Genomic DNA, 23,507 nt, shown 5'->3' with positions numbered 1-23,507 from the left:
GGGGGAAAAAGGGGAAAAATGAGGCAAAAATTCGAATTTTTGAAGGAAAAATGGGGAAAATTTGGGGGAAAATGGGGAAAAAATTGGAAAAACATGGGGGGAAAATTGGGGGAAAAATCGAATTTTTGAAGGGAAAAATGGGAAAAAAATGGGGAAAATTGAGAAAAAAATGGGGAAAAATTGGAGAAAAATTGAATTTTTGAAGGGAAAAATGGAAAAAATGGAGAAAATTGGGGGGAAATTGAGGAAAATTGGGGGAAAAATGGGGAAAAAAAATGGAGGAAAATTGAGAAAAAATGGGGGAAATTGGGGAAATTTGGGAAAAATTGAGCAAAAAATGAGGCAAAAATTCGAATTTTTGAAGGAAAAATTGGGAAAATTTGGGGGAAAATGGGGAAAAAAATTGGAAAAACATGGGGGAAAATGGGGGAAAAATCGAATTTTTGAAGGGAAAAATGGGGAAAAAATGGGGAAAATTGGGGGGAAATTGAGGAAAATTGGGGGAAAAATGGGGAAAAAAAGGAGGAAAATTGAGAAAAAAATGGGGAAAAATTGGGGAAAAATTGAGCAAAAAATGACAAAAATGGGGGAAAAAGGGGGGGAAAAAAGGGGGAAAAATGGGGCAAAAATTCGAATTTTTGAACGAAAAATTGGGGAAAATTTAGGGGAAAATGGGGAAAAAAATTGGAAAAACATGGGGGGAAAATTGGGGGAAAAATCGAATTTTTGAAGGGAAAAATGGGGAAAAATGGGGAAAAATTGAGGAAAATTGAGGAAAATTGGGGGAAAAATGGGGAAAAAAATGGGGAAAATTGGGGAAAAATTGAGCAAAAATGAGGCAAAAATGGGGGAAAAATGAGGCAAAAATTCGAATTTTTGAAGGAAAAATGGGGGAAAATGGGGAAAAAATTGGAAAAACATGGGGGGAAAACTGGGGAAAAAATCGAATTTTTGAAGGAAAATTGGGGGAAAAATGGGGAAAAAAAATGGAGGAAAATTGAGAAAAAAATGGGGGAAAATTGGGGAAATTTGGGGAAAATTGAGCAAAAAATGACAAAAATGGGGAAAAATGGGGCAAAAATTCGAATTTTTGAAGGAAAAATTGGGGGAAATTTGGGGGAAAATGGGGAAAAAAGTGGAGAAAAAAAGGGGGAAAATTTGGGGGAAATTGGGGAAAATGGGGAAAATTGGGGGAAATTTGGGGGGAAAATGGAAAAAAATTGGGCAAAAAATGGGGAAAAAAAGACAAAAAAAAGGGGAAAAAATGGGGGAAAGTTGGGAAAAAATGGGCAAAAAATGACAAAAAATGGGGAAAAAATTGGGAAAAAATTGAAGAAAAAATGACAAAAATTTGGAAAAAATTGGGAAAAAATTTGGAAAAAAATGGGGGGAATTTGGGGAAAAAATGACAAAAAAGGGGAAAAAATTGGTGGAAAAAAATGGGAAAAATTTGGGGAAAAAAATGGGAAAAATTTGGGGAAAATTGGAAAATATTGGGTGAAAATGACAAAAAAAAAAGGGAAAAAAATGGGGGGAAATTGGGAAAAATTTGGGAATAAAAATGGGGAAAAAAGGGGCAAAAAATGACAAAAAATTGGGAAAATTAGAAAAAATTGGGGGAAATTTTGGGAAAAATTGGGGGAAATTGGGGAAAAATTGGGAAAAATTGGGGGAAAATTGAGAAAAAAAATGGGCAAAAATTTAAATTTTTGAAGGAAAAATTGGGGAAAAAATTTGAATTTTTGAAGGAAAAAAATTGGGGAAAATTGGGGGAAAATTTGGGGGAAAATGGGCAAAAAATTGGGAAAATGGGAAAAATTTGGGGAAAATTGGGGAAAAATTTGGGGAAAATTGGGGGAAAAATGAGGAAAATAATGGGATTTTTGGGAATAATTTGGGGAATTTTGGGGAAAAATTTGGAATAAAATTGGGGAAAAATGGGGAAAAATGGGGGAAAATAGGAGAAAAATGGGAATAAAAGGGATAAAATGTGGAAAAAATGGGGGTTTTAGGAAAAAATTGGATTTTTTGGAGAAATTTTTTGGGAATTTTTTTGGGGATATTTTTGGGAACTTTGGGGAAAAAATCAGAATAAAATTGGGAATAAAATAGGGAAAAAATGGGAAAAAATTGGATTTTTTTAAGGAAAAAAATAGATTTTTTTGGGGAAATTTTAGGGAATTCTACAAAATTTTGGGGGAAAAATTGGGTAAAAATGGGAATAAAATTGCGAATAAATGGGAATAAAATGGGGATGAAATGGGAAAAAATTGGATTTTTTTAAGAAAAAATTGGATTTTTTGAGGAATTTTTGGCAAAATTTTGGGGAAACTTTGGGGAATTTTTGGGAATTTTTTGGATGGAATTTTTGGGAAAAAATTGGAATAAAATGCACAAAAAATGTGCCAAAAATGCGGAAAAAATTGATTTTTTTAGGAAAAAATTGGAATTTTTGGGTATTTTTTGGGGAATTTTTAGGAATATTTCGGGAATTTTGGATATTTTTTGGGGGAAAAATTGGGAATAAAATGGGGGAAATAGGGGAAAAATGGGATTTTTGGGGAAATTTTTGGGAATTTTTGGGAATTTTGGGAGTTTTTTGGGGAAAAATTGGGTAAAAAATGGGAATAAAATGGGAAAAAATGTGAATAAAACTTGGAAAAATGGGAAAAAAAAAGATTTTTTTTTAGTTGGATTTTTTGGGGAATTTTTTTTGAATTTTTGGGAAATTTTTTGGGAAATTTTGGGGAAAAAATGGGAAAAAATGGGAAAAAAATGGGCAAAAAATGGGAAAAAAATGTGAAAAAAAATGGGAATTTTGGGGAATTTTTTGGAGAATTTTGGGAATATTTTTTGGGAATATTTTCTGGGGAAAAAATGGGAATAAAATGCGCGAAAAAATGCGAAAAAATGCGAAAAAAAAGCGAAAAAACTCGGATTTTTTGAGGAAAAAATGGGATTTTTGGGGGGAATTTTTTTGGGAAAGTTTTGGGGATTTTGGGAAAATTTCGGGAATGATTTTTTTGGTTTTTTTTTTTGGGAATTCTCACCAGGCGCTCGTGGGGGTGGAGGCTGCAGTAGCTGCTGGAATGGGAAGAATTCCCCAACATTCCCGAAAATCCCGCTTGGCCACTCCAGGGATCTCCTCCATCTGGAAAAGAAACCAAAAAATTTGGGAATTTTCACCCGGAATTCCCGAAAAACAAAAAAATGGGGAATTTTTGGGCGAAAAAATGAGGGATTTTGGTGAAAAAACGGCTTTTTTATAAGGGTTTTTATGGGAAAAAAATCAGATTTTTGGAGCAAAATTTGGATTTTTTTGGGGGGAATTTTCGGCACAAAATTTGGGAATTTTTAGTGGTAAAATGGGGATTTTTTAACCCAAAATTCGGATTTTTTTCCCAACGAATTTGAGCGAAAATTCAAGATTTTTAAGGGATTTTTGTGCCAAAATTTCCAATTTTTTTTTAGGAAAATTGGTCCCGAATTTGGGAATTTTGGTCCCAAAATTTGGAATTTTTTTGGGGGATTTGTGGGATCAAAAATTTGTGGAATTTTGAGCCAAAAATTTGGGAATTTTTGGGGATTTTTGATCCAAAATTTGGAATTTTTCACTAATTTTATTGCCAAAAATTTCAATTTTTTACAGAAAATTAGTCCCAAAATTTGGGAATTTTTGTCCCAAAATTTGGGAATTTTTGGGGATTTTTTAACCCAAAATTTGGGAATTTTTGGGGATTTTTTTACCCAAAATTTGGATTTTTTTCAGGAATTTCGGTGCTGAAAATTCAATTTTTGAAGAAAATTGGTCCCAAAATTTGGATTTTTTTTTGGATTTTTTTGACCCAAAAATTTGGTGAATTTGTGAAATTTTGGGCTCAAAATTTGAGAATTTCTGTGGCAAAATTTGGGAATTTTGGAGGATTTTTTAAACCAAAATTTGGGATTTTTTTAACAAAAATTTTGATCGAAAATTCAAAATTTTTAAGGAATTTTTGTGCCAAAATTTTGATTTTTTAAGGAAAATTGGTCCCAAAATTTGGGAATTTTTGGGAAAATTTTTGCCCAAAATTTGAGAATTTTCTTGGATTTTTGATCCCAAAATTTGGGAATTTTGGGGATTTTTTAACCCAAAATTCGTCATTTTTCACTAATTTTATTGCCAAATATTTCAATTTTTTACAGAAAATTGGTCCCAAAATTTGGAACTTTTTGGGAATTTTTGTCCCAAAATTGGGGAATTTTTGGGGATTTTTTACCCAAAATCTGGATTTTTTTCAGGAATTTTTGGTGCCAAAATTTCGATTTTTTTAAGGAAAATTGGTTCCAAAATTTGGAATTTTTTACCCAAAATTTGGATTTTTTCAGGAATTTTGGAGCCAAAATTTCGATTTTTTTTTAGGAAAATTGTTCCAAATATTTGGAATTTTTTTGGATTTTTTTTATCCAGAAATTTGGGATTTTTTTGAGGATTTTGGTCCCAAAATTTGGGAATTTTTGCTCAAAAAAATTTGGGAATTTTGGGGGATTTTTTTACCCAAAATTTGGATTTTTTTCAGGAATTTTGACCCGAATTTTTGGAGAAATTTTGGTCCCCAAATTTGGAATTTTTTGGGAATTTTTGACCCAAAAATTTGGGAATTTTTGAGGATTTTTGACCCAAAATTTGGATTTTTTTCAAGAATTTTATTGCCAAAAATTCCAATTTTTTACAGAAAATGGATCTCAAAATATGGAATTTTTTGGGAAATTTTGACCCAAAAATTTGGGAATTTTGGGGGATTTTTGCTTCCAAAAAATTAAAATTTTTTTAGGATTTTTAATCCTAAAATTCCCAATTTTTGGGAAATTTTTGTCCCAAAATTTGGATTTTCTTGGCAATTTTGGCCCAAAATTTGGGAATTTTAACTCAAAAAAATTCGGGAATTTTGGGGATTTTTAATTCAAAAAATTGCATTTTTCAGAAATTCGGTTTAAAATTTGGATTTTTTTTTTTTTGGGAATTTTCCTCCCAAAATTCCGAATTTTTTTTTTGGGAGGATTTTTGACCCAAAATTTGGAATTTTTAATCAAAAAAAAAAAAAATTTGAATTTTCGCAAAAATTTGGCGGCAAAATTTAGATTTTTTTTTTTATCCCAAAATTCCGATTTTTTGGGGAATCCAACCCAAATAATTTGGAATTTTTTAGGGGAATTTTAATCCCAAATTTTCACCAAAAATTCCACCAAAAATTCGATTTTTCTCACTAAAATTAATGCAAAAAATTCGATTTTTCGCGGATTTTCGACCCCAAACTCGCGATTTTTTGGGGGAAAAAATTGGGATTTTTTTCGGGGGTGAAATTCCAATTTTTTTTTTGGGAATTTTTGGGGAAATTTTGGGAATTTTTTACCTTGCATGAAGAAGGAAGAGGGGAAAGCGCCCTTGGCTGAAAATCCGGGTGAGTCGCGGTTGAATTCGGCCGTGGAAGCGGACGGAGCGTAAACCTGGGCAAAAAAAAAACCCAAAATTGGTAAATTTTCACCCAAAAAAAAATCCCAAATTTATAAAAAAATCATTCCCCAAAAAATCCCGACATTAATCGCAAAAAATCCCGTTTTTATAGCAAAAAAAATTGAAATTTTGAGCTTAAAATGTGATTTTTTGCCCAAAAAATGTGAATTTTTCCCCAAAAAATGTGAATTTTTACTCAAAAAATAAATCGATTTTAACCCCAAAAAAAAATCTGAAATCGAAATTTTGAGCTTAAAAAATGTGATTTTTTTTCCCCAAAAAATGTGAATTTTTACTCAAAAAAAAAGTGGATTTTAATCCAAAAAATCTGATTGATTCGCCCCAAAAAAATGAATTTTACCCCAAAAAAATCGTGATTTTTTAGCCAAAAAATCTGAATTTTCAGCCCAAAAAATTCCCAAAAATTTATCCCCCTAAAAATTCCCAAATTTATCCAAAAAAATTCCCAAATTTATCCCAAAAAAATCGGAATTTTTACCTAAAAAAAATCTGAATTTTTACCCGAAAAAAATTGGAATTTTGAGCACCAAAAAATCCCAAATTTTAATCCCCAAAAATTTTCAAATTTTATCATAAAAAAATCCCAAAATTATTCCCAAAATATCCGAATTTTATCCTAAAAAAAAAATTCTGAATTTTGAGCCCAAAAATTCCCAAATTTATCCCGAAAAAAAATCCCAATTTTCACCCTAAAAAATCCCAATTTTTGCCCCAAAAATCTGAATTTTGAGCCCAAAAAAAGACCAAATTTATAAAGAAAATCCCAAAAAAATCCCAATTTTATCCCCAAAAAACTTTCCAAATTATCCCCAAAAAATAGAAATTTTTATCCCAAAAAATCTGAATTTTTATCCCAAAAAAATTGAATTTTTGGCCCAAAAAGTCCCGAATTTATTTTAAAAAATTCACGAAATTATTCCCCAAAAATTCTGAATTTTATCCCAAAAATTCTGAATTTTTAGTGACAAAAAATCTGAATTTTGAGCCCAAAAATTCCCAATTTTATTCCCCAAAAATTCCCAATTTTATCCCAAAAAATCCGAATTTTTACCCCAAAAAATCCGAATTTTATCCGAAAAAAATCGGAATTTTTACCCCAAAATTTCCCAAATTTTTCCCCCAAAAAATTCCCTAAAAATTCCAAAATTTATCTCCAAAAAATCGGAATTTTTATCCCCCAAAAAATCGGAATTTTTACCCAAAAAAAAATCTGAATTTTGAGCCCAAAAACTCCCAAATTTTTTCCGAAAAAATCCCAAATTTTATCCCCAAAAATCCCAAATTTATCCCCAAAAAATCTGAATTTTTATCCAAAAAAATGTGAATTTTTATCCGGAAAAAAATTCTGAATTTTGAGCCCAAAAATTCCCAATTTTATTCCCCAAAAAATTCCCAAAAAAACGGAATTTTTCCCCAAAAAAACCCAATTTTATCCCCAAAAAAAACCAATTTTAGCCCCAAAAAATGTGAATTTTTACCCCAAAAAATGTGAATTTTTACCCCAAAAAATGTGAATTTTTACCCCAAAAAATCCCAAATTTATCCCAAAAAATTCCCAAATTTTTACCCAAAAAATCGGAATTTTATAGCAAAAAAAATTTGAATTTTACCCCCAAAAAGTCTGAATTTTTAGCCCAGAAAATCCCAAATTTTAATAATTAATTAATTAATAATATTAATTTGTAATTACTGTATTTATAATTAGTGATCACTAATTATATATTTAAATATTTATTATAGCTAAATAGAATTATTAATTAATAAATTATTATTTATTAACTTATTAATAATTATTTAATAATAATTATATCCTTAGAATTAATATCCCCGTGTTTATTTAAATTAATTGAATTAAAATTAAATGCCATTAATTAATCAATTCCTATCAATAAATGGGAAATCAAATTATTGATAATTAATCAATATTTAATCAATAATTAGAATAAATTCTAATATTAATAGGCAAATACGTAAATAAATTGTTTTATTATCGGGATTTAATAACCATTAATATTTAATAAATCAATTGAATTAATGAATTAATTCCTATTAATAAAACTCTAATTATCGCTACTTAATCGATATTTAATCAATATTTAAGAATTAATTACAATCTATATATAAATGATCAAAATTATATCAGGATTTAATAACCATTAATATTTAATAAATTTCAATTAATTAATCAATGAATTCCTATTGATAAATAAAAATTTCAATTACCGATATTTAATCAATATTTAATACCAATCCTAATTAATATTCAATATATTCAGATTATTTCAATTGATTCATTATTGGGATTTCTCACTCATTAATTTAAATTCAATTAATTAATTAATTTATTCCTATCCACTAATTGATACTTAATCAATATTTAATATTGATTAGATATATTAAATTTTTTGAATATAATAAATCGATTAAATATTGATAAAATTGAATATATTAAATCTAATTAATGTCTTAAATATTAATTAAATCGATTAATTATATTTAATATTAATTATTATCAATATACTTTTCCTAATATATTGATTTATTTTTAATTAACTATAAGAAATATATTTAATAGAATTGATTGATTAATTATCAATTCTATTAATTATGTTTATTATAATAAATCTATTAAATATTGATTAAATCTAATAAATGTATTTAATATTAATTATATAAATATATTTAATAAAATTAATATATAACATATTAATAATATTCAATATATTTAATCGAATAAATCGATTTATTATTAATTATATTCAATTTATTTAATCGAATACATTGATTAAATATTAATTAAATTGATTAAATATAATTCATGCCTTAAATATTAATTAATTCTATTAAATGCACTTAATATTGATTAATTATATTCAATATATTTAATCGACTAAATCGATTTATCATTAATTACAATCAATCTATTTAATCAATCAATTTATTAATTATTATGAATCTATTTAATCAAATAAATCAATTTATTAGTATTATAATCTATATATTTAATAGAATAAAACGATTTATTAATTATTATCTATATATTTAATCGAATAAATCGATTTATTATTAATTATCCATCTATTTAATCAAATAAATCGATCTAGTATTGATTAATCGCATTAAATCTATTTAATAGAATTAATTAATATACTGAATCGATATTTAATTTATTTGTTTAATAAATTATTAATAGTATTATTTTGCTATTATGTTATATCAATTTCATATAAAATTAATTAATTAATTATTTGTCTATATTTTATAGTGGAAAATAAATCTAATTATAAATATATTTAATTTAATTAATTATAAACTATAAATAATTATTAATTAATATTTATTTAATAAATGCAATTTCAATTCGATTTAATTGGAATATTGCGATAAAAAAGCAAATTAATTCTAATTAAATTTATTTTATAATCAATAATTTCGTTTATTTATTAATATTTATTAATATTTATTTATTATATTTTGTACATTTCAACGTATTAATATTTCATATTTATTAATTATTTTTATTGGTTTCTAATATTATTAAAAATATATTTCTATTAATTGCATTTATTTAATGGATTTAATGTGTTTAATTTATTTCATATATTGAATATATCAAATATATTTAATTTATTTAATATATTTAATTTATTTAATTTATTTATTATATTTTTTAATTAATTTAATACGTTTATTTTAAGGAATTTCTTTAATAGATTTAATTGATTTAATATATTTAATATATTTCATTATTCAATTTATTTAATATATTTAATTTATTTAATTTTATTGATTATTTGGTAGATTTAATTTATATATTTAATTTATTTAATTAATTTAATATATTTATTTAATTTAATTAATATATTTATTTAAAGTAATTTATTTAATATATTTGATACGTTTAATTTATTTTATTATTTGATATATTTAATTTATTTAATATATTTAATGTATTTAATTTATCTAATGTATTTAATTTATTTAATTTTTAATTAATTTTATTTATTTAGTTTTTATTTCATTTATTTGATTTATTCTTTCTTTCAATTAACACATTCATTTTATTTATCTAATATATTCGTTTAAAGTAATTTATTTAATATATTTAATTTATTTAATATATTTTATTATTTGATATATTTCATTTCCTTAATATATTTCATGTGTTTATTTCATATATTTAATATATTTATTTAATCTATTTAATATATTTATTTATTCTATTTAATTTATTTAATATATTCAGGATATTTCATTTATTTAATATAATTAATACATTTATTTCATATGTTTAAGATATTTTATATATTTCTTTAATTTATTTGTATTATTTAATCTATTTAACATATTTCTTTTAGTTAATATATTTAATATATTATTTAATATTTTAAATTTACTTAATGTATTCATTTTATTGATATTAATCTATTTCATATATTTAATTTCTCTCTTTTATTTAATATATTTAATTAATTTTTATTTATTTAATAGATTGAATTTATTAAATATATTTCATTTAATTATTTTAAATGTATTTAATGAATTTAATAATTTAATGTATTTAATATATTTAATTACTTTATTCACGTAATATATTTTATTTATTTAATTTATTTATTATATTTATTTTATTTCATCTATTCATTTTAATATATTTAATTGATTTAATGTAATTAATTGATTTAATATATTTAATTCTTTCATATATTTAATTGATCTAATATATTTAATTTACTTCATACATTTAATTTTCATAATTTATTTCATGTATTTAATAAACTTAATCCTTTACCATATTTAATATATTTAATTAATTTCAATTTATTTCATCTATTTAATTTATTTAATATTTTTTCATGTCTTTCATTTACTTAATGTATTTAATTAATTTAATATATTTAATATATTTAATATATTTAATATATTTAATATATTTAATGCAATTAATTTATTTAATATATTTAATATATTTAATGCAATTAATTAATTTAATATATTGACTTTAATATATTACATTTATTTTATTTAATACGTTTAATTGATTTAATATATTTAATTGATTTAATATATTTAATTGATTTAATATATTTAATTGATTTAATCCATTTAATCCATGAAATAAATTCATTTTCTTCCCGTTAATTCCATTTATTTCCTCAATTCTCTATCGATATTTAAATATTAATTAATTTAAATATTTGATATTTTTATTTTTCTTTATTTCCTGCAGGTGGCGCCCGCGCCTTTTTCCTCCAAAAATCCCCAAAAATTCAATTTTTTAACCCAAAAATTGACCCAAAATAACCCAAAAATTCACCCAAAAAATGCCCAAAAATTCAGATTTTTAACCACAAAAATTGACCCAAAAAAGCCCCAAAAATTCAATTTTTTAACCCAAAAATTGACCCAAAAAACCCCCAAAAATTCAAATTTTAAACCCTAAAATTGACCCAAAATAACCTAAAAAAAGCCCCAAAAATTCATTTTTTTTACCCAAAAATTGACCCAAAATAACCCAAAAAAGCCCCAAAAATTCAATTTTTTAACCCAAAAATTGCCCCAAAATAGCCCAAAAAATCAGATTTTTAACCCCAAAAATTCACCCAAAAAACCCCCAAAAATTCAACTTTTTAACCCAAAAATTGACCCAAAATATCCCAAAAATTCACCCAAAAAATGCCCAAAAATTCAGATTTTTAACCCCAAAAATTGCCCCAGAAATGCCCCAAAAATTCAGATTTTTAACCCCAAAAATTGACCCAAAAAAGCCCCAAAAATTCAACTTTTTAACCCAAAAATTGACCCAAAATAACCCAAAAATTCACCCAAAAAATGCCCAAAAATTCAAATTTTTAACCCCAAAAATTGCCCCAAAAAATGCCCAAAAATTCAAATTTTTAACCCAAAAATTGACCCAAAATAACCCAAAAATTCACCCAAAAAATGCCCAAAAATTCAGATTTTAACCCCAAAAATTGCCCCAAAAAATGCCCAAAAATTCAAATTTTTAACCCAAAAATTGACACAAAAAAGCCCCGAAAATTCAAATTTTTTAACCCCAAAAATTCCCCAAAATAACCCAAAAAAAAATTCCTTAAAAATTCAATTTTTTAACCCTAAAATTGACCCAAAATAACCCAAAAAACCCCAAAAAATTCAACTTTTTAACCCAAAAATTGACCCAAAAAAGCCCCAAAAATTCAAATTTTAAACCCTAAAATTGACCCAAAATAACCCCAAAAAACCCCAAAAAATTCAACTTTTTAACCCAAAAATTGACCAAAAAAACCTCAAAAATTCAAATTTTAACTTCAAAAATCGCCCCAAAAATGCCCCAAAAATCAGATTTTAACCCCAAAAATTGACCCCAAAAATTCAATTTTTTAAGCCAAAAATTGCCCCAAAATAGCCCAAAAATTCAGATTTTAACCCCGAAAATTGCCCCAAAAAAAGCCAAAAAAAATCCCCAAAAATTCAGATTTTAACCCCAAAAATTCCCCCCAAAAAATCCCAAAAATTGGGAATTAAATCCCAAAAAAAACCCAAAAATTCCCCCAAAATTCCCCCAAAAAATCCCAAAATTTGGGAATTAAATCCCAAAAAAATCTCAAAAAAACCCCAAAAATTCCCTAAAAATTCCCCCAAAAATTCCCCAAAAATTGGGAATTAAATCCCAAAAAAACCCCAAAAATTCCCCCAAAAAATCCCCAAAAATTCCCAAAAATTCCCAAAATCCCCCAAAAAAATCCCAAAAATTGGGAATTAAATCCCAAAAAAACCCCAAAAAAACCCCAAAAATTCCCTAAAAATTCCCCCAAAAATTCCCTAAAAATTCCCCCAAAAAATCCCAAAAATTGGGAATTAAATCCCAAAAAAACCCAAAAAATTCCCCCAAAATTCCCCCAAAAAATCCCAAAAATTGGAAATTAAATCCCAAAAATTCCCTAAAAATTCCCCCAAAAAATCCCAAAAAATTCCCCAAAAAAATCCCCAAAAATTCCCTAAAAATTCCCCCAAAAAATCCCAAAAATTGGGAATTAAATCCCAAAAATTCCCTAAAAATTCCCCCAAAATTCCCCCAAAAAATCCCAAAAAATTCCCCCAAAAAATCCCAAAAATTGGGAATTAAATCCCAAAAAAACCCCAAAAATTCCCCCAAAAAATCCCAAAAATTGGGAATTAAATCACCAAAAATTCCCCCAAAAATTCCCTAAAAATTCCCCAAAAAATCCCAAAAATCGGGAATTAAATCCCAAAAAAATCTCAAAAAAACCCCAAAAATTCCCTAAAAATTCCCCCAAAAATTCCCTAAAAATTCCCCCAAAAAATCCCAAAAAATTCCCCCAAAAAATCCCAAAAATTGGGAATTAAATCCCAAAAAATCCCCAAAAATTCCCCAAAAATTCCCCCAAAAATTCCCCAAAATTGGGAATTAAATCCCAAAAAATCCCCAAAAATTCCCTAAAAATTCCCCCAAAAAATCCCAAAAAATTCCCAAAAAAAATCCCAAAAATTGGGAATTAAATCCCAAAAAATCCCCAAAAATTCCCCCAAAAAATCCCAAAAAATTGGGAATGAAATCCCAAAAAAACCCCAAAAATTCCCTAAAAATTCCCCCAAAAAATCCCAAAAAAATCTCAAAAAAACCCCAAAAATTCCCTAAAAATTCCCCCAAAAATTCCCCAAAAATTCCCCCAAAAAATCCCAAAATTTGGGAATTAAATCCCAAAAAATCCCCAAAAATTCCCCCAAAATTCCCCCAAAAAATTCCCCCAAAATTCCCCCAAAAAATCCCAAAATTTGGGAATGAAATCCCAAAAAATCCCCAAAAATTCCCTAAAAATTTCCCCAAAAAATCCCAAAATTTGGGAATTAAATCCCAAAAAAATCTCAAAAAAACCCCAAAAAATCCCCAAAATTCCCTTAAAATTCCCCAAAAAAATCCCCAAAATTCCCTAAAAATTCCCCCAAAAAATCCCAAAAAATTCCCCCAAAAAAATCCCAAAAATTGGGAATTAAATCCCAAAAAATCCCCAAAAATTCCCCAAAAATTCCCAAAATCCCCCCAAAAAAATCCCAAATTTGGGAATTAAATCCCCCCAAAAAAAAATCCCAAAACTTTTTTGTGGATCCCAAATTTTTCGGGAATATTTCCCGGGAATTTTTGGCTGTGGCGCTAATTAGGCATGCATGATTAGAGCTGCAACTCATTAATATGCAAATGTATGCAGCTTCTCCTTTACATAATTAAAAATGCAAATGAGCCCTTCTGGTGATTCTCCGAATTCTTCCGCGGGAAAAAAAAAAAAAAAAAAAAATGGGAATTTTTGGCATCCCAAAAAATTCCCAAAATTTGGGTTTTTCACCCCAAAAAAAATCCGGGATTTTCGCGACCGAAAAATTCCCGAATTTTGGGGTTTTTAACCCCAAAAATTCCCGAATTTTGGGGGTTTTTAACCCCAAAAATTCCCAAATTTTGGGGTTTTCACCCCAAAAAAAATTCCCGAATTTTTCCATCCCAAAATTCCAATTTTCCCTGGGGCTTATGAATATTCATGAGCGCTCAATGAGTGGAGGCGGGGCCAAAAGGCCAGCGGGGTGATATGCAAATGAGGCAGGGCGACATGCAAATGAGGCAGGAGCGATATCACCGAGCTATGCAAATGAGGCGGGATCAATAACAGAGATATGCAAATGAGGAGCAGTCAATACCGGGATGATATGCAAATGAGACTGCATCAATACTAGAACATATGCAAATTAGTTTGTATCACTATCAGAATGATATGCAAATGAGGATCTAGCGATATCAGGACGATATGCAAATGAGACTGCATCAATATCAGAGTGATATGCAAATGAGGCTGGATCAATATCAGAATATGTAAATGATGTGGCGTCGATAGCGGAATTATATGCAAATGAGACGCAATATCTGAGTGATATGCAAATTAAGTGCTATCAATGGGATTATATGCAAATGAGACAGTATCAATTGCTTTGTGATATGCAAATGAGGATCTATCAATAAAATGATACGCAAATGAGGCTTTATCAATAGCTGAGTGTATGCAAATGAGACCATATCAATTAAACGATATGCAAATGAGATTTCATCCATGCTAGAATATATGCAAATTCATTTGTATCAATACCAAAATGATATGCAAATGATGATCGATATCAGAATGGTATGCAAATGAGACTATCAATACTCAAACATATGCAAATTAGTTGGTATCACTCTCAGAATTATATGCAAATGAAGACCTATTATATCAGAACAATATGCAAATGAAACCGCATCAATAGCTGAGCAATATGCAAATGTGGCTGGATCAATAAAACGATATGCAAATGAGATTGTGTTGATATCTGGGTGCTATGCAAATGAGTCTTGATCAATTGAGTGTTATGCAAATGAGATCACACTGATGCCAGAGTGATATGCAAATGAGACCAGATCAATACCGGAGTGATATGCAAATGAGGCCGAATCGATAGCAGAACGATATGCAAATGAAGCAGTGTCAATATCAGAGTGATATGCAAATGAGGCTGTATCGACATCAGAACGATATGCAAATGAGATCGTATCAATAGCAGGTTGATATGCAAATGAGGTGCTGTACGTAGCCACGTGCTATGCAAATGAAGCTTATTAATATTAATGTTCTATGCAAATTAGGCCGCATCCATCCATTCCCCCCAAACCCCAAAATCCCCAAAAAAACCCCCAAAAAACCCCAAAAAACCCCAAAAAACCCCAAAAATTAAACCCCAAAAATTCCCAAAATCCCCAAAAATCCCCAAAATTCCCAAAAAATCCCCAAAATTGCCCAAAATGACCCAAAATTCCCAAATTTCTTACGGAGGACGGCAGCCCCGGGGGCACCTTCCGCACTTTCTTGCTCTGAACTTCTGCAAAAAAAGGAAAAAATTTTGGGGATTTTGGGGTTTTTTGGGGATTTTTGGGGATTTTTTGGGGATTTTGGGGATTTTGGGATTTTTGGGGGATTTTTGGGGATTTTGGGAATTTTTGGGGATTTTTGGAGATTTTTGGGGATTTTTGCGTTTGGGGATTTTGGGGTTTTTTGGGGATTTTTGGGGATTTTTGGGGATTTTGGGGATTTTTGGGGATTTTTGGGGATTTTGTATTTTTGGGATTTTTGGGGATTTTGGGATTTTGGGGATTTTGTATTTTTGGGGATATTTGGGATTTTTGGGGATTTTGGGGTTTTTTGGGAATTTTTGGTTTTTTTGGGAGTGTTTTGGGATTTTTGGGGATTTTGGGATTTTTTGGGGATTTTGTATTTTTGGGGATTTTTGGGATTTGAGGATTTTGGGGGTTTTTGGGAATTTTTGGTTTTTTTGGGAGTGTTTTGGGATTTTTGGGGATTTTGGGATTTTGGGGATTTTGTATTTTTTTGGGCAATTTTGGGATTTTGAGGATTTGAGGCTTCTGGGGGATTTTGGGCATTTTTCGGATTTTTGGGGATTTTTGTGTATTTTTGTGTATTTTTCCCTTTTTTTTCGGGATTTTTGGATATTTTGCCATTCAGGAATTCCGTGAATTTCGGGAATTTAGGAAATTTGGGAATTTTTGGGATACTCACCCACAGAGGAGCCGTGCAATCACCGGAATATTTACAATTTTTGAGCATTTTTGTTCATTTTTGTGCATTTTTTCCGTTTTTTTTCGGGATTTTTGGATATTTTGCCATTCAGGAATTTGGGGAATTTTGGGAATTTCGGGAATTTTCGGGATACTCACCCACAGAGGAGCCGTGCAGGCCTCTCCGGCGGGTCCCATACTGGTAGAACTGGGAGCTGCCCTTGCTGGGGGACAGAGCCCCCGGAGCCAGAGCCAGCTCCGAGCCCAGCAGGGGCTGCTGGGAATGGGGAAAAATTGGGAATGAGATCCCAAAAATCCAGAAAAAAACCCGAAATTTATAAAACAAAACCCAAAATATAAATTAATATCAAAATAACTACCCAAAAATATCCCCAAAACATCCCAAAACCATCCCCAAAATATCCCCAAAATATCCCAAAAACATCCCCAAAATATCCCAAAAAAATCCCAAAAACATCCCAAAAATATCCCAAAAACATCCCAAAAATATCCCAAAAATATCCCCAAAATATCCCAAAAATATCCCAAAAATATCCCCAAAATATCCCAAAAACATCCCAAAAATATCCCAAAAACATCCCAAAAACATCCCAAAAACATCCCCAAAACATCCCCAAAATATCCCAAAAAAATCCCAAAAAAATCCCAAAAATATCCCAAAAACATCCCAAAAAAATCCCAAAAACATCCCAAAAACATCCCAAAAACATCCCAAAAATATCCCAAAAACATCCCAAAAATATCCCAAAAATATCCCCAAAATATCCCAAAAATATCCCAAAAATATCCCCAAAATATCCCAAAAACATCCCAAAAATATCCCAAAAACATCCCAAAAATATCCCAAAAACATCCCAAAAATATCCCAAAAACATCCCAAAAACATCCCAAAAAATCCCCAAAATATCCCCAAAATATCCCCAAAATATCCCAAAATATCCCCAAAATATCCCCAAAATATCCCCAAAACATCCCAAAAACATCCCAAAAACATCCCAAAAATATCCCAAAAATATCCCCAAAATATCCCCAAAATATCCCAAAAATATCCCAAAAATATCCCAAAAACATCCCCAAAATATCCCCAAAATATCCCCAAAAAATCCCAAAAATATTCCAAAAACATCCCAAAAATATCCCAAAAATATCCCAAAAACATCCCAAAAATATCCCAAAAATATCCCAAAAATATCCCAAAAAAATCCCAAAACATCCCAAAAAAATCCCAAAAAAATCCCAAAAAAATCCCAAAAATATCCCAAAAATATCCCAAAAAAATCCCAAAAACATCCCAAAAATATCCCAGAAATATCCCAAAAATATCCCAAAAACATCCCAAAAATATCCCAAAAAAATCCCAAAAATATCCCCAAAAAATCCCCAAAATATCCCAAAAAAATCCCAAAAAAATCCCAAAAATATCCCAAAAAAATCCCAAAAAAATCCCAAAAAAATCCCAAAATATCCCAAAAAATCCCAAATCCCAAATCCCGATTTTATACACGTTTCATTTTCTATAGGATGTATTTTATACGTATTTGATATCATATATTAAATATGATTTCTCTCCCTAGAATGGATTTTTATACATTGGATTTTATATAAAATGGATTTTATATAGAATGTATTTTATATAAAATGTATTTTATATAGAATGTATTTTATATAAAATGTATTTTATATAGAATTTATTTTATATAGAATGTATTATATATAGAATGTGTGATACATTCTATATAAATTATTATTTTTCTCCAGATTGAATTTTTATATATTGGATTTTATATAGAATGTATTTCATATAGAATGTATTTTATATAAAATGTATTCCATATAGAATGTATTTTATATAGAATGTATTTTATATAAAATGTATTCCATATAGAGTGTATTTTATATAGAATGTATTATATATAGAATGTGTGATACATTCTATATAAAATATTATTTATTTCTGCAGATTGAATTTTTATATATTGGATTTTATATAAAATGGATTTTATATAGAATATATTATATATAGAATGTGTGATATATTCTATATAAAACATTATTTATTTCTGTGGATTGCATTTTTATATATTGGATTTTATATAGAATGTATTTCATATAGAATGTATTTTATATAGAATGTATTTAATATAATATGTATTTTATATAGAATGTATTTCATATAGAATGTATTTTATATAAAATGTATTTCATATAGAATGTATTTCATATAAAATGTATTTTATATAAAATGTATTTCATATAGAATGTATTTCACATAAATGTATTTTATATAAAATGTATTTCATATAGAATGTATTTCATATAAAATGTATTTTATATAAAATGTATTTCATATAGAATGTATTTCACATAGAATGTATTTTACATAAAATGTATTTCATATAGAATGTATTTTATATAGAATGTATTTCACATAAAATGTATTTCATATAGAATGTATTTTATATAGAATGTATTTCATATAAAATGTATTTCATATAGAATATATTTTATATAGAATATATTATATCTATCCTTTATATACTAAATACAATGTCTTTCTCTAGAATGGATTTCATATACATTGTATTTTATATAGAATATATTACCAATCCATTGTACATAGAATGCATTACATATTCTATATAAAATATTCTATATAAAATATTCTATATAAAATATTCTATATAAAATACACGTCTTCACCTCGACTGTCTTTTTCGTATCTTGGATTTTCTATGGGGTGTGTTACATATACATTCTATACGTTGGATCAAACATCACGTCCTCAAACCACCATTCATGCTATAGGATGCACAGCCTGTGTCCCTATAGAATAGTCAACATAGCACATTAACAACTCGTGTGTTCTATAGAATGTGTAGATTTGTGATTCAATCTATACGTGCCAAACCTATGGAACCCGCAGCGTGCACAGTGCATTCCACTCCGTGTATGGCACGTGCAATGCATTTAATGTATAGCGTGCTCGAGGTGTTCCTATGGAACGTGCTCTGACAGGGAATGCGTTGGTATAGAATGCATTAATGTATAGAATGTATTCAAGTATGGAATGTATTAATATACGACGTATTAATGTATAGAGTGTATTCAAACATAGAATGTATTAATATACAACATATTAATGTATAGAGTGTATTCAAATATAGAATGTATTAATATGCAACATATTAATGTATAGAATGTATTCAAACATAGAATATATTAATAGGTGCCATTTGAATGTATAGAGTGTATTCAAACATGGAATGTATTAATAGGTGCCATTTGAATGTATAGAGTGTATTCAAACATGGAATGTATTGATATATAATGTATAAATATACAGAATGTATTCAAATATACAATGTATATGCATATATGACATAATATGTCGAATGCATTCAAATACAGGGTGTATTAATATGGGACATGTTAATGTATAGAATGTATTCTATACATATTAATGTATAGAATTCCAATACAGAATGTATTGATATATAATGTATTAATATGTAGAATGTTCTCGAATACAGAATGTATGAATTTATGACATGTGAATGTATAGAGTGTATTCAAATGTGGAATGTATTAATATACAACATATTAATGTATAGAATGTATTCAAACATAGAATGTATTAATATGCAACATATTAATGTATAGAGTGTATTCAAATATGGAATGTATTGATATATAATGTATAAATATACAGAATGTATTCAAATATACAATGTATATGCATATATGACATAATATAGGGTGTATTAATATGTGACATGTTAATGTATAGAGTGTATTCAAATGTGGAATGTGTTGATGTACAATGCATTCACATATAGAATGTATTAAAACACGGAATGCATAGATATATCATGTATTGATAGATAGAAATGTATAGATATATCATGTATTGATACATAGAGCGCATTCAAATCTGCAGTGCATTGCTATAGAATATATTCATATCTTAATGTATAGAATGCATTCAAATGTAGAATGCATCAATATATAATGTATTGATATATAGAAGGCGTTCAAATATGGAATGTATTGATATATCATATATTAATATATAGAAGGCGTTCAAATATGGAATGCCTTGATATATAATGTATTCATATATAGAATGTATTCATGTATGATATATTCATATATAGAATGTATTCAAATACAGGATGTATTGACATACAATGTATTAATATATAGAATGTATTGATATAGGATGTATAAATATATAGAACGTGTTGTATTGATATAGAATATATAAATATATAGAATGTGTTCAAATACAGGATGTATTGACATATAATGTATTAATATATAGAATGTATTGCAATAAAGAATGTATTGGCATATAAGGTACGAATATATGGAACGTATTGAAATATAGGATGTATTGATATAGGATGTCTAAATATATAGAACGTGTTGTATTGATATAGAACATATAAATATATAGAATGTGTTGTATTGATATAGAACATATAAATATATAGAATGTGTTGTATTGATATAGGATGTATAAATATATAGAACGTGTTGTATTGATATAGAATATATAAATATATAGAATGTGTTCAAACACATGGAACGTATTGATACACAGAACGTATTGAAATATAGAATGTATTGGCATATAGGATGTATAAATATATAGAATGTGTGTATTGATACATGGAACGTACTGAAATATAGGATGTACTGATATAGGATGTATTCATATATAGAATGTATTATAAAAGGTAGAATGTATAGATATATCGAATGCATTCAAATATCGAGTGTGTTAATATGCGGCATATTAATGTATAGAATGCATCTAATGTGTTAATATGCTACATATTAATGTATAGAATGCATCTAATGTATTAATATGTATAGAATGCATTCAAATATTGAGTGTGTTAATATGCGGCATATTAATGTATAGAATGCATCTAATGTCTTAATATGCGACATATTAATGTATAGAATGCATTCAAATATCGAGTGTGTTAATATGCGACATATTAATGTATAGAATGCATTTGAATATCGAGTGTGTTAATATGTGACATATTAATGTATAGAATGCATCTAATGTATTAATATGCGACATATTAAATGTAAAGAATGCATTCAAATATTGAATGTGTTAATATGCGACATATTAATGTATAGAATGCATCTGATGTATTAATATGCCACATATTAATGTATAGAATGCATTCAAATATCGAGTGTGTTAATATGCAACATATTAATGTATAGAATGCATCTAATGTATTAATATGCCACATATTAATGTATAGAATGCATTCAAATATCGAGTGTGTTAATATGCAACATATTAATGTATAGAATGCATCTAATGTATTAATATGCGACATATTAAATGTATAGAATGCATTCAAATATCGAGTGTGTGACTGTATAGAGCCTATGGTGGAATGCCGTGATGTATAGACTGGATGCACACATGGAATGCCGTGATGTATAGAATGCCTTGATGCATAGAGCCTATTCCCAACGTATGGCTGCACAGGCTCTCCTCCTGCATGGACTGCGCGCGTGGAACGTATGGAACGTATGGAACATATGGAACGGATGGAACGTGTGGAACGGATGGAACGTGTGGAACGTGTGGAACGGATGGAACGTATGGAATGTATGGAATGTATGGAACGGATGGAACGTGTGGAACGTATGGAACGTATGGAACGGATGGAACGTATGGAACGGATGGAACGTATGGAACGGACGGAACGGACGGAATGGATGGAACGTATGGAACGTGTGGAACGGATGGAACGGATGGAACGTATGGAACGTGTGGAACGTATGGAACGTGTGGAACGTATGGAACGTGTGGAACGGATGGAACGGATGGAACGTATGGAACGTGTGGAACGGATGGAACGGATGGAACGTATGGAACGTGTGGAACGTATGGAACGTGTGGAATGGATGGAACGTGTGGAATGTATGGAACGGATGGAACGTGTGGAACGGATGGAACGGATGGAATGTATGGAACGGATGGAACGGATGGAACGGATGGAATGTATGGAACGGATGGAATGTATGGAACGTGTGGAACGGATGGAACGGATGGAATGTATGGAACGGATGGAACGGATGGAATGTATGGAACGTGTGGAACGGATGGAACGGATGGAACGTATGGAACGGATGGAACGGATGGAACGGATGGAACGGATGGAACGTGTGGAATGTATGGAACGGATGGAACGGATGGAACGTATGGAAACAGATGGAATGTATGGAACGGACGGAACGTATGGAACGCCGCGTCCGTCCCATCCTATGGAACACGCTGCCGGGGCAATTCCCTGCGCTATACATCCGCACGGCGCGCCGAAGGATGGATTCCATACGTCCCATATAGGGAGAAACGCGCCGGAGCTCTGCGGGAATTCCCCGGGAAAAGCGCTCGGAATTCCCGGGAAAAGCGCTCGGAATTCCCCGGGAAAAGCGCTCGGAATTTCCCGGGAAAAGCGCTCGGAATTCCCGGGAAAAGCGCTCGGAATTCCCCGGGAAAAGCGCTCGGAATTCCCCGGGAAAAGCGCTCGGAATTCCCGGGAAAAGCGCTCGGAATTCCCCGGGAAAAGCGCTCGGAATTCCCGGGAAAAGCGCTCGGAATTCTCCGGGAAAAGCGCTCGGAATTCCCGGGAAAAGCGCTCGGAGTTCCCCGGGAAAAGCGCTCCGGGAGCGGCTCCAAACCCGCGGGAATTCTGCGGGAAAAGCGCTCCAAACTCCGCGGGAATTCCGCGGGAAAAGCGCTCGGAATTCCCGGGAAAAGCGTTCCGAACTCTGCGGGAATTTCCCGGGAAAAGCGCTCCAGAGCTCCGCGGGAATTCCGCGGGAAATCGCTCCGGAGTTCCCCGGGAAAAGCGCTCCAAACTCCGCGGGAATTCCGCGGAAAATCGCTCCGGAGCTCCGCGGGAGTTCCCCGGGAAAAACGCTCCGAACTTCCCGGGAAAAGTGCGCGGAGCTCCGCGGGAATTCCGCGGGAAAAGCGCTCGGAATTCCGCGGGAAAAGCGCTCCAAACTCCGCGGGAATTCCCCGGGAAAAGCGCTCGGAACTCCGCGGGAAAAGCGCTCCAAACCCGCGGGAATTCCCCGGGAAAAGCGCTCCGAACTCCGCGGGAAAAGCGCTCCAAACTCGCGGGAACTCCGCGGGAAAAGCGCTCCAAACCCGCGGGAAAAGCGCTCCAAACCCGCAGGAAAAGCGCTCCGAGGCGCGGCCGCTCCGCTCATTAAGCGGCGGCAATTAGCGCCGCGGCCGAGCGCGGAATGGGTTCGCCCTAATCGAAATTCTCATCGGCGCGTCCCTCACGACAGCCTTAGCGCGCCATT

At 30.1% G+C, this 23,507-nt stretch overlaps 1 protein-coding gene across 1 annotated transcript in view; it reads right to left on the bottom strand.

Moving 5' to 3' along the window:
* Positions 1-23,507, bottom strand: part of TCF4 (transcription factor 4) — a 96,479-nt gene that overhangs the window by 19,915 nt on the left and 53,057 nt on the right. Inside the window, exons 7-10 of the mRNA XM_077790186.1 lie at positions 16,290-16,407; positions 15,387-15,436; positions 5,394-5,487; positions 3,051-3,151 (exon numbers count right to left, since the gene is read on the bottom strand). Coding sequence (XP_077646312.1) covers positions 3,051-3,151; positions 5,394-5,487; positions 15,387-15,436; positions 16,290-16,407 — 363 coding nt within the window. The remainder of the gene's footprint in view (positions 1-3,050; positions 3,152-5,393; positions 5,488-15,386; positions 15,437-16,289; positions 16,408-23,507) is intronic.

This window comes from Lonchura striata, chromosome Z (genome assembly GCF_046129695.1).
Source record: "Lonchura striata isolate bLonStr1 chromosome Z, bLonStr1.mat, whole genome shotgun sequence".
Taxonomy (NCBI): Eukaryota; Metazoa; Chordata; class Aves; order Passeriformes; family Estrildidae; genus Lonchura; species Lonchura striata.
This window is presented reverse-complemented; position numbering and strand designations above follow the sequence as displayed.